This window comes from Oreochromis niloticus, linkage group LG6 (assembly GCF_001858045.2).
Source record: "Oreochromis niloticus isolate F11D_XX linkage group LG6, O_niloticus_UMD_NMBU, whole genome shotgun sequence".
Lineage (NCBI taxonomy): Eukaryota > Metazoa > Chordata > Actinopteri > Cichliformes > Cichlidae > Oreochromis > Oreochromis niloticus.
Genome location: NC_031971.2, coordinates 3,874,964 through 3,893,377, shown reverse-complemented (window position 1 = coordinate 3,893,377; position 18,414 = coordinate 3,874,964). Strand labels below are relative to the sequence as shown.

The window sequence follows — 18,414 nt, the reverse complement described above, 5'->3', positions numbered from 1 at the left end:
AGCTAAGAAAGCTGGGTCTAGAGATGGCTTTTTAAGTAAAGGTTTAACTACAGCCAGCTTGAAGGCCTGTGGTACATAGCCGATTATTAGAGATAGGTTGATCATATTTAAGATCGAAGAATTAATTAATGGCAGGACTTCTTTGAGCAGTTTTGTAGGAATGGGGTCTAAAAGACACGTTGATGGTTTGGAGGAATTAATTATTGAAGTTAACTCAGAAAGATCAATTGGAGAAAAAGAGTCTAACTTAACATCGATGGTACTAAAAGTAGCTGTAGATAATATTACATCTGTGGGATGATTATTGGTAATTTTTTCTCTAATGATAAAAATTTTATTTGTGAAGAAGTTCATGAAGTCATTACTAGTTAACGTTAAAGGGATGGTTGGCTCAGTAGAGCTCTGACTGTTTGTCAGCCTGGCTACAGTGCTGAAGAGAAACCTGGGGTTGTTCTTATTTTCTTCAATCAGTGACGAATAGTAAGATGTTCTGGCTTTGCGGAGGGCTTTCTTATAAAGCAGCAAACTATTTCTCCAGGCTAAATGATGATCCTCTAAATTTGTGACACGCCATTTCCTCTCCAGCTTACGAGTTATCTGCTTTAGGCTACGTGTTTGAGAATTATACCACGGAGTCAGGGACTTTGGATTTGAGGCCTTAGTTTTCACAGTGTACCCCCAGGTACCGGTAGTCCTCAACGATCTCCACATCAGCCCCTCTGATGGTGACAGGGTTAGGAGGAGGAGCCTACCTCTGCATGGCTTAGGAAAAACAACATGAAGACTTTGGAGTGGGCGGGTCAAAGATGAGTAAGCCTAAATTACACTTTTTATGTTTACTTGTGTTATTGTTGTCTACTAGTTACATTTGTTTGATGATCTGAAATGTTTAAGTGTGACAAACATAAAGAAAAATAGGAAATCAACAAGGGGCCAAACACTTTTTCACACCACTGTGTGCTCCAGTTTGTGCGATGTATAATGTTAATATGTTTACATGGTTACATACAGTACATGGTTACTGACTTCGACTGGTTATATTCCAGTTTATTGTGACAAAGCCAACACACAGCCATGGTCTTTTCCTTTTTGTTTCATCAAAGTTCTGCTGAACTGTGCCAATGAGCATGGCTGTCTTCTGTTTGCTTTCCACCTCAGCACATTTACAGTTTCCATTCACAGAAAGAGTGATGGTGTCAGAGCAGGGCTGTTTTGGCTAGCAGGGAGGACAAGGCTTTGTCTGGAGCGTTTCTACATGGTTTGAGTGATTATACGAAAGATGGATTAGTTGCTACAAACTTACCTGTTCAACTCGTGTTGCCATTGGCTGCCACCAGGCCTGAAATGGTAATCTGACATGCCAGGTATTTGCCAGGTGGCATGAAGAGCATGTAGGGCAATGGGTCAATATAGTTTTTTTTCTTTCTCAATATAGTTACACAGGCTGCAGGCTAGGTTATAGTGGTCCTGCGCACCAACCCTACAACCACTGACAGCAGCCCATTTGTTCATTTTCATTACTGACACTGGATTACCCAAATCTCTTAACACAACCAGCCCCTCCCCTACCTCCTGTGTGTGCTCATGCATCTTTTGAGTTTATTGTTGAAAACGTGGTTGATACAGATAGACAAATAAAAGTGAAAAGACAGAGAAAGAGAAAGAGAAAAAGAAACTATACATAGATACAGCAAAATGCATGTGATTGGCACATGAGTCAGTACCAACACGACTAAAGGAATGAGGTGACCTTTTTGGTCCAGTGGTGTAAAAATAACAATCAATATTAAAAACATAAGAGCAGTTTCCAGCTGGTTCACCAACTGGCCATTCTGGGCAGGATCCACCCCACCAGCATACATGCCCCCACATGCTCGGCCTGCAGCCATCATCACAGTCCATGGAGCCGATCCCAAGCTCACCTGTCCCAGCCCCACATACTTGTCTTCCTGTGCAGTACCACAGTTCATTCTGTTATAGTTTTCTCTGCATTTATGCCACATTATAAATTTTGAAAAAAGAAATAATGCACGATGCATTACTATTACTAGTTGTATTACAATACTTAGAGTTATTTCTTCTTGTTCAGTATACAAATTCCTTATTGGAAGACTTTTATTCTTATAAAGCTTTTATTTGGTATATCATTGGTTAGCTCTTTAAGACCACATGATGACAAAATGGCATTTAAAAAACTCTATTTAAAATCTGCAACACAAAGTGTGTAGAAATGGTGATTGTGAGGTTATAGGAGAAAGCACTCCTCTACAGTGACATCACTAAAGTTTTTATCAGTAAGAAGCTTTTGGTTCAAATCCTTTCAGTGGTAGTCCAGACATTGTGTGACGACAAACAGATCAACCCTCAGCTCTGACTTCACCACACAGGAGATGGAAAAAATGAGCATAATGAACAAGGAAGGGCTGATAGAAATGCGAAGACAACATGAGAGAGAGTTAATGAAAGACAAGAGGGAAGACATACAGATTGCACCAGAAATAACACAAACAGGAAGCTGGTGTCAACGGCAAAGGAAACCACATCTCTGCACTCGGTAACCACCTTCATCCCTGTCTCTCCCCATTTTCTTTGTCTTTCTGTCTTCTTTAAAATCAACAAAATGTTCAAAGAAAACAATCAGGTCAACTTGGTTGAATCATTTTACTTATGACAAAAAGTTGCACTTAGTATTACAAACAGTACTATATTACCATGTTACACTCCAATTGTTCTTCTTCTGAAAATCTTTTGATGAGGAGAATATTTACAACATGTTGAAGATTGTTCCTGCAGTTCTCAGGGTCATCATTGGTTATTCATACACAAAGAATTCAAGTTGTGAAACTTGTAAGCAAGCAAAGTAAAAAGTATTCAATAAGTGAAAAGTACTGTGAAGCCGCTGAGGCCACTAACTGCACTAACACTAAAGTTATACTCGAACAGACACAACATTTAATAGAATAAAGCACAGAAAGAAAAACATTTATCTGGAAGTTACCATTTAAAAAACTGGAGTGCTTACTTAAAATAGCATTTTCTGTTTTCCATCCTTCTTGATGACTAACTTTCATATTAAACAATAAATAAAAAAACAAAAAACAACTTTAGACATTTCTAATTGCTTAGTGGATTCTTCTGAATCATTGAGTGACGTGAGCCTGACTAAGCCCAGGAGAAGACAGGTTGAATTTTATTTGTTGTTTATGAACACGTCAAAATGTGATGCAATTCAAAACTTTATTCAATTCAGTTATATTTAAACACAGAAGTTGTCTTAAGGTGCTTTACATTGTAAGGTAGAGACCCTTAATTAAAAATGTTTATGTGTTTGAGATATTAATAGATTAAGTGGATTAAACTGAACTAAAACTAAATGGACTGTGATGGAGATAAGGCTCTGCAAAACAGGACAAAGGATTCGGTTAAAGTTTGAGACGATGAGGGCGACAACTCACATGTCAGAGATGTAGAAATGATTTAAATGGTCCTGTCTCTGTCTTATATTTATTTATGGTTAAGTTACAGGCTTTGTACAACATGTATAAATGTGTAACGCCATCTGTTTCAGTGCCGAGAGTCATTTGGACACAGCTCACAGAAACATAGTTACATTCAGACACACAGAAACATGGGGAGCTTTGAACTAAGGTTATATATGACTATTTTGGAATAGATGTGATTTTATAGCTGTGTGATTGAGAAAAAAACTCAACTACATTAATGTAAACTTGGAAATCTAGGTGTGTGTAGACGCACAGCCCTGTGGTACATCCTGTATGTTTTATTGATATAAACTTTACACGACTGGCACGTAAAGCTAAATTCCAGTAAAGCAAACTATAAACAGATGTCTGATTTGATGAAGCTCCTTTTAATGACTTCTTTGTTCTTTTCCAGGGTGGAATGACTGCACAGCATACTCTGACATGACTTTCAAAACAAGAACTGGGTGAATTGATTTGGATTTTATCTACTACAAAATTGTGTGCTGTACAGTCATTCATGAATATTGTGTGTGTGTGTGTGTGTGTGTGTGTGTGTGTGTGTGCTCTACAGTTTTTGGGTTGGTGTTGTAGCTGCACTCTGTAAGGCAAGGATGAGACCCTGTGCAAAGTTTTTGTTCTCTCACAGTGGATCTCTCACAGTGGATCTCTCACAGTGGATCTCTCACAGTGGTGAGGCCACAATGAAACTCACTTTTACATAACTTTGAACCTAAATTTGTGACTTCTTGATAGACTCACAAAATAGGTGAAATATAGCTACAAATGAAAACATACTACATTTCCAGCTCACATAAGACAATGATGACATTGATGTTGATTATGACGGAGGAAGATGATGGAGGAAGATGATGGAGTAAGATGCAAGTCAGAGGTTGTAGTCACTGTTCCTATTGGATGAAGGCTCTCTGCTGTCAGAGATTACCAAACGATCCAGAGCTGTCGGCACACAGGAGAGACGTCAGATTTAAAGCAACAAAATGAACCCTTGTGTACTCTTGTGAACTCGTGTGTGTGTGTATTTATGGCCTTGTGGTGACATCTCATTGACATAATGCTTTCCCTAGCTGCTAACCCTAACCATCAAAAATGAATGCCTAACCCTGACCCTTACCCTAAACCTAACCATAACCTGACTGTAATCCTGACACTAAAACCACATTTTGACTCTCAAAAAGGCCTTCAAACTTGTGGGGACCTGGATTATGGTCCCCACAAAGATGTTAATACCCATCTACACACACACACACACACACACACACGCACACGCACACACACATGTTATTGTTCAGTGCTCCCCTTTTACAGACTGGACCAATAACTGATTTGGACAGTCCTAAAGTTTCCTCTACCTGGGATATTTTTCTTCTGTTTAGCCTAATTATGACCTCTTTTATGACCTTATCAGTGACTTGTCCTATTACTTTTGCACTTGTAAAAATATGTACATGTATGTAACAATGAAATTCTAAAATTTGAAATGCATTTTTGTCAGATATTGTAAAGAATTAAAGGAGGAAATAATCATATATATTTTTTGACTTTGTGTGTGTTACCAGGGTAGGAGTGTCTCTTATCTCCATCATTATTTTTAACTGCAGTTTTCCCTCGATGATAAGACACTGAAAGAGACATAGAGATGGGATATCCATTACTTTTTTATGTCTACATGTTTTTCCTTTATTTTTCTGATCATCAACAAAGCACACAAGCCACCCATGTACATTTATGAGTGCAGTCCTATGAATAAGAAAATTACATAAACTTTATGAGTCAATAGCTTGTGGAACCACCTTTAGCAGCAATAACCTTAAGTAATCATATTGTGTATGACTGTCTCTTGCAGATCCTTATCCTGCCTCTATATTCTTTACAAAGTTGCTTTAGTACACTGAAGGCCTTCAGTGTATTTGCATAAATGTTTCTCTAAGGTCCTGTCACAGAATTTAAAATTCAATTCAATTCAACTTTATTTATATAGTGCCAAATGACAACAACAGTCACCTCAAGGCGCTTTATATTGTACAGTAGATACAGAGAAAAACCCAACAATCATATGACCCCCTGTGAGCAAGCACTTTGGTGACAGTGGGAAGGAAAAACTCCCTTTTAACAGGAAGAAACCTCCGGCAGAACCAGGCTCAGGGAGGGGCGGGGCCATCTGCTGCGACCGGTTGGGGTGAGAGAAGGAAGAGAGACAGAGATTAATAACAGATATGATTCGATGCAGAGAGGTCTATTAACACATAGTGAATGAAAAGGGTGGCTGGAAAGGAAAAACTCAATGCATCATGGGAATCCCCGGCAGCCTACGTCTATTGCAGCATAACTAAGGGAGGATTCAGGGTCACCTGGTCCAGCCCTAACTATATGCTTTAGCAAAAAGGAAAGTTTGAAGCCTAATCTTGAAAGTAGAGATAGTGTCTGTCTCTTGAATCCAAACTGGAAGCTGGTTCCACAGAAGAGGGGCCTGAAAACTGAAGGCTCTGCCTCCCAGTCTACTTTTAAATGCCGCCCCCTCGGCCTGTGCTTCGAGGTTTCTGGTAGAGTGACTCAGGGGTGTTGATTCATTTAAACCAACACAATCATCCTGCTGCAACCAGGTTTCTGTAAAGCAGAGTAAATCGATTTGTTGATCAATTATTAAGTCAGGTACTAACAGAGACTTGGGGGAGAGAGACCTCTTCAAATGCTTTGAAGTCTGGACTTTGTGCCATTGCAACACCTTGATTCTTTTCATAGTAGACCTTTCAGATTTTCTGTTTTCCTCATATTTGACCCAATTTGAGTCACGCTTTACCTGTCATTCGATGGCCTCACATTTGACTCTAGAGTATTATGCTATACAGAGGAGGTTGTGGCGTGGTGATGTGATCGTTTCCATTGTTCTCTCATAGCAAGAAGGCCCTAAGTTATAATTTACTGGCTGAATGGTTGTCTGTCTCTATATATTACAATCAGTCTTATACAGAGTGTTCCCAACCTCTTGCCCTGTGACCAGTGATGGGAATAACGGCGTTACTTTTTTCAGTAACGAGTAACCTAACTAATTACTATTCCTATCGTTACAACGCCGTTACCGTTACTAACAAGAAAATGCGGAGTGGTCGTGTTACTGTTTTCCAACAAACAGACGGTTGAAGCTGTGTTTAGCTTACAGCATCTTATATCAGCTGCATGGAAGTAGCCATAAGTAATCTGGGCGCTACAGCGGCTGATCGCGCTCCCGTGGACGGCAATCACTTTCTGCCTGACGATCACTTTTTGGCACAACACCTGGAGCTAAGGGGGCAAAACAATCGCATGAGTGCTGCTGTTTGACTGAGGAAGAATAAAGTAGTCGTGGTAAGCCAATCACATGACCACTTCAAGATGACAAAGCAACACAGTGATATATACCAGTTTTTAAATTGTGCTGATAGGCCACGTAAAACCAGAGTCATGATAAACAATATGTACGCGGCGTTTTTTCATGAATGGTTTCGTCACATTTAACGTCTAAGCACAGCGCTAGCAAGCACTCTCTGCTTATGACCAAAAAAAACAAAATAAAAAAACCCACCCCTTTCGTGTTGGTGGAAAAATGCACAATGTCGACCAATCAAAAAATGATAGGGCAACCTGACCTTTGGTTGTTTAGGAAGAGGGGGAAGTTTTGGTGATGGTGAGAGAGAGAGAGAGAGAGAGAGCGAGTTTTGAGATGTGAGAGATTTGTGACGTTTAGCGTGTTTGGAGTGTGTAGTTAATGTGTTGTCTTGTGTAGTTAGTGTGTAGTGTTGTGGATAGTTTTGTGTTGTGTGTCAGAATAATGAGGCGACTGCTGTCTCCAGGTAGAAACAGGAGTGATACACCTGCTGCTGTCAGACCTGCAGGTATCAGGCTGTGATGTTCTCCTTTGTAGTGGACACAAAATATTTTTTTGGAGTGGCACAAATAATTTGTGTGGCATCTTATTGAAGAACAGCTGATTGTTCTGTAAATAGTTTGAAATGGTTATTTTAAAAAAGGGTCAAATGTAAATGGCTGCAAATAACTTTGTTTGCGATTTTAAAATTGACAATTTATATTCGCATTTAAAGTTATGAAATATGATTTGTGGTTGTTACAGTAAAAAACCTTTTCTACTTGGAATTTATGTTTTTTGTCTGATTTTAGATCAATTGTGTTAATACAGTATGTCAACATGAAAACATAACTGTAAATTCAGACACGTGAGGTTGTGCTGAAAAGGATGATACCAAACAAGGCAAAGTAAATCGTTTTTATAGGTGAAATGGCCAATTATACCCTGGACCCCAGAGGGTTAATTTTTTTTTTTTAAAGTAATGCAATAGTTACTTTTTAAGTAATTAATTACTTTTAGAATATTGTAATACTAACTCAGTTACTCTTTTGAAGAAGTAACTATAATTAATTACTTTTTCGACGTAACTTGCCCAACACTGCCTGTGACCAATGGAATAAGCCTCTGATTTGGATGGATGGATAGATATGGCTTAGATAGTTCATGGTCCACTCGAGGACTGCAAGATGTCTGGGTTTGCTCAAAGAAATGTCAAAACACCCAGGAGCAACATCTCAGATTAATCTACAGGCTTGTGAAGGCTGATAATAGTACAATATGAAAAAGACTCAACAAGTATAGGTTCTTTGGAAGGATTTCCAGGTAAAACCTCTTTTCCTTTAAAAAGGAACTGTTCCTTCTGGAACAGTATTTGGATCAATGAGACCAAAAATGAAATCCTGGCCACAATGCACAATTCCATATTTGGGAAAAACCAAACACAGCAAAAGTCTGGAAACAATCTAAAGCAACATTGTTACAAACAGGAGTTCCACAAGCCATTGAGTCCTGTGAAACACTTTTTACATGACCATATATCAAACAGGGCACTATTTTGAAATACAGTATGTGATCAATGATATTAGAGCTGAGACTTAGAGTTCATGACTCACCGCTGTGACTCTGTGTAGGTCCTATCCAACGATTCTGCCTCCTGTCTGACACTGGAAATCAACAGTGAACATGTGTGTCAGCACTTTAGCTATGCCATATTCTGGTTTCTCTGTTGTGTACCAATTAAAAACACTGCCAGAAAGTTGATTCTATTCATCAGTACATTTACAAAGTGACCAAATCTAGCACCACTGGCTAACAGTGGGCTTTGAGGTCAGTTTCATGATCATTAATATGCAAATTGTCAATATTCACAGAGAGTTGGGGAATGGCTGCAATCACATCATTGTAAGATGGTGACAGATGTACCCTTAGGCCCCCTCTTTGATTCAGAGATGGTCTTTTCTGGAGATGGTCTCCTTGACTCCTTGATCCTCCTGGCACTTACCAGTGTACTCTATATTACTCTGTTTGTGCCAATGGAACTGATCCTTGGGGTGATTTTTTGCAAAATGATCCTATTGGTCATTGTGCAAATGTACTGTTTATAATGTTGGGGAAACCTGGAGTCAGCTGAGACTAAAGAAGTCACTTGAATTGACGAAATGGTCCCCTCATTGTGATGTGCTGAATGAACTTTCTTGGATTTCATTATCTGAATGACTGAGTATGCATCAATTTGAATCTGAAGTCTTCCAACAGCACGTCATCTATTCTATTTTATTCTGACAAAAACCTGTGGACTGTGTGTGTACTCACATCTCTTCTGCAGGGCTTTTACAGTAGGTCTGGTGAAGCGCATCAGGAAAAGGATGAGCAATATGCAGAAGAGCAACGCTGTCATCACTTTGTAGGTCTTCAGCTGTGTCGCGTCCTTCTCAGCTGGACACACACAAACATGCAAACACACACGTTATCTGAATAGTACATATACTGTATGTATAAAAGCTATACAAATAATAGTTTAGTACAAATAATAGTTTAACGCAATAATATACAGATAATTTATTTACTTGATAATAGTACAAAGGTGTGGCATCATCTTTTTGAAACATGTAACATTTTTGTGAAGAATCTGCATGGAAGCGTATGTTGCTCCTAAACCTGCCATGTAGCATTAATGTGGTTTTACACAGACTGCTCCAAGTTTTTATCAGAGTACAGCATGAAGCCAGTTATACTTTTGGGAAGCTGCTCTGATCAGTTAAGTAGTGGAGGGGGTCATTAATTAGTTTCAGCTGCTATTGTGTTCATGAAATTACCAACATGTTCACTAGAGGGACGACAATGAGACAACCTCCAAAACATGAATGGTTTTACAGGTGGAAGCCAATATTTTTCCTTCCTCATCTTTTCTGACTGTTTTTTCACTAGTTTTGCATTTGGCTAAGGTTAGTGCCACTACTGGTAGCATGAGGTGATACTTGGACCCCACAGAGGTTGTGCGGGTAGTCCAACTCCTCCAGAATGGAACATCAATAAGTGCTACTGCCAAAAGGTTTGCTGTGTCTCCCAGCACAGTCCAAGAGAAAGGCAGATAGGGCTGTAGAAGGGCCTTAATCCAGCAGGAGGACTGGTATCTGCTCCTTTGTGCAAGGAGGAGCAAGATGAGCATTTTACAGAGCTGCAAATGATCCTTCAGCAGGTCACAGATTCTGATTGTTCTGATCAAACAATCAGAAACTGACTTCATGAGGGTGCCCTGAGCAGGCGACATCCTCTAGTTCGCTCTGTGCTCACTGCCTGGCACCATGGAGTTGGACTGGTATTTGCCATAGAACACCAGAATTGGCAGGTCCACCACTGGCACCCTGTGCTTTTCACAGATGAGAGCATGTTCACTGAGCACTTATGACCAATGTGAGAGGGTCTAGAGAAGCACGATGCCTGTAACATTCTTCTGGATGACCGATTTGGTGCTGCATCAGTGATGGTCTAGGGACAGATCTATGTGATATCACAGGCCTCTACAGGCTTGGCAACAGCACCCTGACTCCCATTAGCTATCAGCATGAAATGCTTGGACCCTTGGATCCTACGCTGGTACACATTCCTCCTCATAAGGAGCATGTCGCAATGTTGTCAGGCATGCATACAAACACATGGGGGCTTGTGTGCATGCTTTATTGCTGCAAAGAAATCTAGGTAAAATGGACTAGCCCGCAGCACCCGTCTTTGAATTCAGCCCTCTGTAGGCTGATAATTTACATTTCCATCAAACAGTGTGGGATCCTCTCACTCCCTGGTCCATATCAGTTTAGATATCCAGCATGCTTTGTTTCCCCACCATCACAGAGAGGGTGCCTCCTCTCCTCAGGTCAGAGGACATGGCATTCATGGTTTTCATTCAGTGAAACCACAGCATCATTTCCACCCTAAATGTGTTTGTGAGTGCAGTGACGACCCATGTTTACAGGTAATGTTTGTTAGTGTTTCTGAGGCCTGGCAATAATTACCAATACAGAATCAATATAGAATCCTGTATTTATTTTCCCTCAGTGCTGCCTAGACTCCAAGATCACAACTGGTTTCAATTGTTGATCATAAATTTAAGAGTATCACATGTGTTGCAGTTCTTAAATGCACCACTTGAAGTCTGCAGCGATAGACAGCGGACCAGCCTTTGACCCACAGCACAGGCTGGCATGTTGTTTGCTACTCTCTCAGTAACGCTGTCACCTTGATGATCTCTCCCTTCAGTCCGATCCAGCTGTGTCTCTCTGATCTGACACACATCTTTCAAATGATGCCTGAATTGCGTTTGTTTGTTTTTTTTGACCAAACAGGAAGCAGTGGATAGAAAATGCAGGATTCCCACAACATTACCTTTACATTTGGTTGAAGAAGTGAAGTTATCCACGAAGTTTGTACTTTTAGAGGTGGTGGCAGTTGTCGCAGGACTGCTAGTCAGGGAAATGGAGCTGACAGTGTAGTTTTCAGTTTGGTTATAATCTGGAGTTTGGGTATTTCCTGGAGGACACATATCAGTTAGTATATATAACAAAAGTACAACAATAATGAATGTATCCCTCTGTTGTGGACTTCAGTATGTGGACTAGAGATGCTGTGAATCAAACCTTATACAGACGACCTGCAGGGAAGAATAAAGTTACAAGAAACATGGAACAGAATCACACATTTACAAGAGAAACAAAGATATTCTTTAAGATTAAGTTTGTGTGAAAATAAAAAACAACAAACGAAAAGATTTTTCAAGGAACGACATTCTTAAAGTTTATGTTCCATTGGAAGGTCATTGCTGCGAAGTTGACTATGACCCAGCTAAGCTGCTGCAGTTTACAGCACTATTATGTTTTATAAACCTTGGATCAATAACTGCAGACGCACATTCAGGACCTGCTCTACTCAAAGCACTTTGGAAATTGGTGAAACCAGAAGAAAAGACTTGATGTTACAAATTTTGTAAAGTTTTGTGAATTTTGTCCTGCATGTTGGAAATTTGTGCGAGATGGTTGGTTAGAGATGATTAGAGCCGTAACAAACTGTAAAAAATGACATCAAAGTTCATTGATTGGATATTTAGTTTTTAATCAGTGATGACTTTCTTAGTAAACTAGTAGCAGGGGTACGTGAGCTCTGATGTGTTTTTAGATATCACCTTCTTATTGTCGAAACACCAGAAACTATCTTCTATTTGGTGCCGCTGAGCTGTAGTGGTGACACAAGTTTCAGCGGCATGGATTTCAAAGCCTCTGCAAACAGAAGTGAAACTATGTGCACGACTAAACCGCTGTAGGGAAACATGTACAGATAAGACCTTTTTATATAAAGATGAACAGTACAGACTGACCCACATTTCAAACTTATCTTACTAATAAAATATAATAATTTTATCTGGAATACATACAAAACATTTCATATGTATGTAGGTTATTTTTTATTTATTTTTACTGGTGTTTTTTCTTATTTATTTTATAATCTGGCTTGTGTCACGGTCGAGGTCTGTGTGGATCAGAATGAACAGGAAAGCTAAAAAGCAATCATTTTTAGGGACAACTGGTGGAAGAAACTCTGAGATCCTTTCGGCAGCATCAGAGCAGAAAGAGTAAAGTGTAAATTTACAGTAGTACTACCATTAAAATGTACCCGACGTATCAAACCAGTAAAATTACCCTTTGAGTATATCATACACAGTATCAGTTCATTGGGTGCTACTCCTAAAGCATAATTCAGTGCCCATTTGAATGTTAACTCTACTGTATTTTTGCTAACGATAACAACGACTGTTCGCGCTACGACAAGCAGATCAAAAATGGCCGAAGAGGCTGACGGCCACTCTGAAGCATTTTCTCTTTATTTTCTGCAACAGTGTCGGGCAGTGATCATCCGAGGCCGCCTGTGAGGACCCTGAAAGCACCACAGGTGACCTTTGTAGACGGTCTAAACTAATATTACATCTTGAATTCACCTTGAATTTATTCCCTCTTCCTGTTAAAAACGAGTCTTTGTTAGTATCTCCAACACATTGTCTCATGTTATCGATCCATCGCTCAGGATTATTGTGCTGCTGAAGTATCTGTGGAGGGCATTTAAGTACGTTCTACTTTTCCAGCACTCGCTTTTACACTACAAGCCCCAAACTGTACATTCATACAGTGTTTTCTTCTTCTGTTACCTTTACTACACACACTCGCACCAACAGATAATCAGCAGACTGGGGTTCAGTAACTTGCTCAAGGACATGAAGGAACTCTGCAGAAACCGGGGAGCGATACTCAGATTAGTGGACGAACGCTGTGCTAAAACGTATCTATCAGTAAAACTAGTGTTTAATAAGAGTGTGCTTCTCTCTGTCAGTTAAAGCAGGTTTCAGACTCACTGATGTCATTTCTAGTTTTTGTGTATGAAGAATTCGTTCCAGGTAAATCATTACCTGTAAAAATGGCTCACAGCACATCGCTATCTCTATATATTTACTTTAGTAACTAAACTCATAAAGATTTGTAGACTAAATAAGATCAAAACTTCAGCTGATGGTTGTTTCTGGAGCGCATCATTGATGGCCTGAAATAGGGCAGCTACACCACATCGCACAGGCTGTTAGATGGCTGTAACTGCGCTGTGGTGTCAATGTTGGTGATTACTCAGTTGGTTGTAATAAAAATGAGTTTATGACCTTTTTACAGTTCACAGCAGTTTACCATTAATTTCTTGCATTGGTGTTATGACAGCATTTTTTATTTTGGTTAGAAAAATAGCATTTTCTCATTACTATCCATTCCAAACTAGCGATCGTCACAATAGTGAGCATCACCCTGAATACGCAGTCAACGGTGGACAAACGCTATCGGCCCAGCTGCTGGAATATCACAATATCAGCATGTTGGTGAAGACAAAAGAGTCATGCGAACAGCACGCATTAATGACGAGTCGGCCTCAGAAATACTTTTCCTGTGCTCTGATTAAAATCAGTCCCAAATAAAAGAAAGATGAACTTCTGAAGACAAAGTATGATTTGGGCGATACTTCACTAAAAGCTTCCTAGTTCACTGAGATAACGATGAAGGTTTTGACGCTGAGTAAAACCGGCAGGATTATAACTGCAGGGAGGATTTGTGCTTGTGTCAGTGGCCTTTTTATTTAGCTGTGCTCTGTATTGTTTCCTGCTGAGCTTTGCATCATCACGTACTGCATGAAATAATGTGCAGCACACAACTTGGAATCATCAACATTTAAACTTTGAAATCTCTTATTTTAATGGATGTGAATAACCTGCATCTGGTCTCTTTATTATCATGTTATTTGTAACTATCTTCTGTCTGTTTTTAAAGTGTTATTTTATTTTATTTGTTTTTTACTTCTTTCCCCGTTTAAAAGAAGTTTAAAACCATGTTGCAGTCACGCTTGCTTGGTGCAAACACACAAAATAAAACATTAAAAGTGTAAAATCTATGCTTGAAACTTCCTGCATGCAGTGTGGGTGTCTCCTGTAATTTATATTCAGCATTGTTGTTGCATAATGTTCACAGAACCTAAACGACCATAAAGCAGGTCAAATCTCATTTAAACATCCCACATTGATAGTTTTCATTATTTTTCCAATCGTGTGAGCAATGATGGTTCTAAAACAGACATGAATTAAATGTTTAATAAGAGGCTAAAATATATATTTTAATTTTATTTTAATGTTCAAGTGTTCAACAGTAATTTTCTTATTGTCTTGGTGTTATCGATCTCACGGCTTTATAAGAAAAATAATGCATTTCTCAAGTTTATGACAAACTTTGCAGTGCTTGAATTCAAATACACGCTTCTGGCAGCAGTTTCAGGTCAGGTAACAGCTCTTCATTAAAAAGAAGATTTTAGGTGATGGAAAGATGATGAAGGCCAATCAGACCTGTTAGGCTGTGGCGACAGTCGGCACAAAATCACCTGGATAAAAAGGTGAACTGGAAGAAATGAGTTATGGTCTCAGAGAGCGGGTCAGACGCCACCCTAACCCTAACGTCTTCGTTGGAACAGCGCTCTGCACTCCCATCAGCAGCAGCAAACGGACTGACGCTGGAAGGACAGAGCCACTGACACCGTGCTGTTGTGTCTCTTGTCTGTGTTTTATTTCCCAGAAGCAGTTTTTGTTGCAGTGCATCGTGAGGCTGACTGGGCCACACCGATCATTGATGCTCCTGCATGTTTTCACTGACTGATGGCAAATGACGTGACGCACAGTGTGAGCGTTCCTCTCCAACGCCTGACGTGTGATATGTTAAAATTACTTTGTTGTTGAAAAAAGACTAAACATGCTCAGTACTAGCTTCCTGCTGTTCCTTTTGTTTCCATGTCTACAGTATTTGTGAGTGTTTAGGGTCCCTGGACCACAGCTTTGTGCTGCTGGGAGACACTGAAGCCCACGGCGTCAGTGCACATGTTAAACTCGGTGAACAAATAGGAGTGGGTGGCCAGTATTCACATTATCTTTACTATAATTTTAAGTTTGTGGGGTGAAAATAAGTGTTTGCTGCTGCGGAGGTCTACTTCACGTTTTGAGGAAGCACCTGCTAGTTAAGTTCAGCTCCACAAAGAGGCCTTCAGCAGAGGAGCAGGACGCTGCTGCTCAAAGCTTTGAGTTCTTAGTGACGGTGACAGTATTTAGCTCATTGTTGGTTGTGTGGTATAGGAGACGCTGCCAGTTAGGTGAAACCAATACGATGAGATACAGCAGACTGTCCGGACTGTAAAATATCCAAGTTAATTTTTGGTGACACGGACGTGTTCCCGTGAGTTAGTGCTGGAGCCATGCTTTAGTAACACAGTGACCGCTACCTTTATTCTCATTTAAGCTAAGAAGTTGATCTAAAGGTTACAGTGCAGGTCATCAGCTCAGCTTCAGCTGAAGACTTGAATGTTTTCAGCACAAAGGCAGTGACAGCACACACAACAACAGGGCTGATACTGTAAGCTGGTCGTGTTGTGATAAGGGTTCAGTGCTGTAGTGTGATGCAGTGATCACAGAGTCATCCACGCGCTTACTGCAGCTTCACTCTTTACCTGATGTTTGTTACCATAAAATCAGCTCCAAGTGTTCATTCATCCTCATGGTGAATATATGAAAACATGTCGTTCAGCTGTGACAAACCACGAGCTCCACATTACAGCTCTAAGCTCTCGATTATTGCTCGATCATCAGGGTTTGTCTGATGAAAGCAAAGTTTAATGAAAGGACGGACTTTACTGACCACTCGCACCAAAGTGAGGAGTTTATCTTGTGCCCCTAAGCACTGCGTCTACAATGCATCCACAGTTACAGCAAAATGAGATGAACCGGTCTGACTGAGCTGGGCCTTCTTTGCTTTTAGTATTCAGTTTGCCCCAAAATAAAGCAGACTTACCATTAGTCACAAGAGCGAGCGCCGAGATGATCACAAGAGCCCTCAGATCCATCACAGTATCAACGTGCCACCAGAAGGTAAGTGAGAAGGCAGACAGACGACACAAATCAGATCAAGGCACCAACAACAGCAAACCTCATGTGAAAGGAAATGATGCAGAAGTGTCAAACTCCTCTGCCCTACCCTCCCTCCCCCTTCTCCATGCTGTGAATCACTTCATCCCCAGCCTGCTGCTGCTGCTCGTGCTTGTGCAAAAGTGCAAATTTCCTCCCTTCAAAGCGAGCAGAGTGAAGAAAGGCAGAAAGGGGTGGGGAAAGTAGCACGATAAGAAGGGAGGAAGAAGGAAGGGGTAGGAGGAAGAGGTGAAGGGAAGAGTTACATGCATGTGTGTATTCATTTTCACTTCAGCAGTTCTGACTCACAAGTCTCTGTCGCCCGCCGAGTCCGACTGCAGCAACATAAACCTGTTTTTGGGCGGCGGCGCTCTCTGTTGCTTCAAGCTTTAACAGAAGGTCTGAGGCTGAAATGGAAATCTTACACTAGTGTGTGTCACTCTGATTTTCATAAAGACACCAACACACACACACACACACTGTGAAAGCTTCCTGCGACACCTGACTCAGGTGAATGCCTGACTTTAGGGGTAACAAGCCCACACGTGTTAACATCTATATGTAAACACACATAAAGTACATGTTTACAGTTATGGTCAGACGTTTACATGCACTCATCACATGCTCGAATGTCATGTTAATTTGGGGCTTTTCTTTTTCCAGGGTGGAACGATTGTTCAGCTTTACAAAGAAGAGTTTATTTTGGATTATCCAAAATACATTAACTGTTTCAAAAGTATATATACATACACCCCACTAACATTTGGTTAAGTGTCTCTTAGAAGGTTGTAACTTGACTGGACATTTTTGTAGTCATCAACAACCCGCCTGACATTCGAGGTCTTAAGCAGAGTTCTTTTAAAGTGGCTGGTTTCCCGGCACAGAGCCGGCTTTGGGAAGGCCATTCCAGAAAAACGTGTGGTGAGCTTTGACTGTAATGAACCTGTATGTTGTTCCTATGGCTGACTAACTGATTCAAATACAAACAACACAGTTTACAATGTCTACATTCAGTTCATTCTTTGGACCTTGTCTGCATCTTTTTTCTCCCCCTTGGAAAAATATCCATGCACACAGCACACTTGTAGAAGTAAAATTTATACAACACATTATTCCTGAATAAAGTAGGATTAGCGTGAGGACACGAATCACAGGTTTCCTTTCTGTGCGGGCAGGATGGCTGCGTTTCTGCACCTCCCACATTAAACAATGCTCAAAATAAAATCAATACAAAACACAGAACAGTAGCTGTGTGCTATTCTAAGCTAAACATAGAGGATGAGGTACAGGCATGTCTTTTCTTCACTACCTGTGTTTGACAGATAGTATCATACATGATACTGCACATTGTACATAATCTAATGTATAACAGGCTTACAGCAGTTTTAAGATAAATTTAAATTCTTAAAACACAGCATAAAGTCACATGATGTCTAAAATTCACACAGCATATTTATTCATTTTTATTTTTTCTTCTCTGCATCTTTGTTGTGCATTTATTTATTTTAGTGGTATTTCACATTGTAAAGTACTTTGTGCAGCCTGTTGGTAATGTAAACTTGACAATAATAAAAATATATATTAGAGTAAAATCAAGTGTTGACTTTTTTTAATTCTCTATTTTTAACATGTTTGATTTTATTTTCTGTTTATGTTATTTGTCTATGTTTAGCACAACGTTTGACTTTAAAGTGCTTTATAAATAGAGGTGCTGAGAGTCGTTCACCGTCACCCTCCAAAGGGACGCTGCAGCATGAAGAAGAATAAAAACAGTACAGCCATGTTATTAGCAAACTGTAAAGACAAAAAACCAAACTTACTACAAAGTTTTGACACAAAGTACAAAGTGCTCACAGTACGGCACACTCAGTATGTGTCAGGTGTCAGCACACCATGCTGTGTGCAGACACAGACTGGGGGTGAATACAGTTTGGCTGCTGGAGCAGAGCCGAGCATCAAGTTGGCTGTTTGTGGTCATGAATGTAAACGTTTTCACACATGACAAATTAAAATGTTTATACCAGGTTATAATAAATGTAATGTGTTTATTATAA

At 40.0% G+C, this 18,414-nt stretch overlaps 1 protein-coding gene across 1 annotated transcript; it reads right to left on the bottom strand.

The window, feature by feature from the left end:
- Window positions 1–2,647: 2,647 nt before the first annotated feature.
- On the bottom strand, window positions 2,648–16,538 carry cd5 (CD5 molecule). Its single transcript, XM_005461345.4, has 6 exons — window positions 16,248–16,538; window positions 11,227–11,370; window positions 9,160–9,282; window positions 8,460–8,510; window positions 5,060–5,125; window positions 2,648–4,442 (listed from the first exon to the last, which is right to left on the bottom strand). The coding sequence occupies exons 1-6, from the start codon at window positions 16,297–16,299 to the stop codon at window positions 4,372–4,374; spliced, it is 507 nt and encodes a 168-aa protein (XP_005461402.1). The 5' UTR covers window positions 16,300–16,538; the 3' UTR covers window positions 2,648–4,371.
- Window positions 16,539–18,414: the final 1,876 nt, after the last annotated feature.

Bases quoted from the DNA above. Each gene is read 5' to 3' on its own strand.
- cd5 (XM_005461345.4), bottom strand. From the start codon at position 16,299: ATGGATCTGAGGGCTCTTGTGATCATCTCGGCGCTCGCTCTTGTGACT. The intron at 11,371-16,247 runs GTAAGTCTGCTT...TGTGTCCTCCAG, and splicing joins GCTCGCTCTTGTGACTAATG to GAAATACCCAAACTCCAGAT. The intron at 4,443-5,059 runs GTAACACACACA...GTGTGCCGACAG, and splicing joins TAAGAGACACTCCTACCCTG to CTCTGGATCGTTTGGTAATC.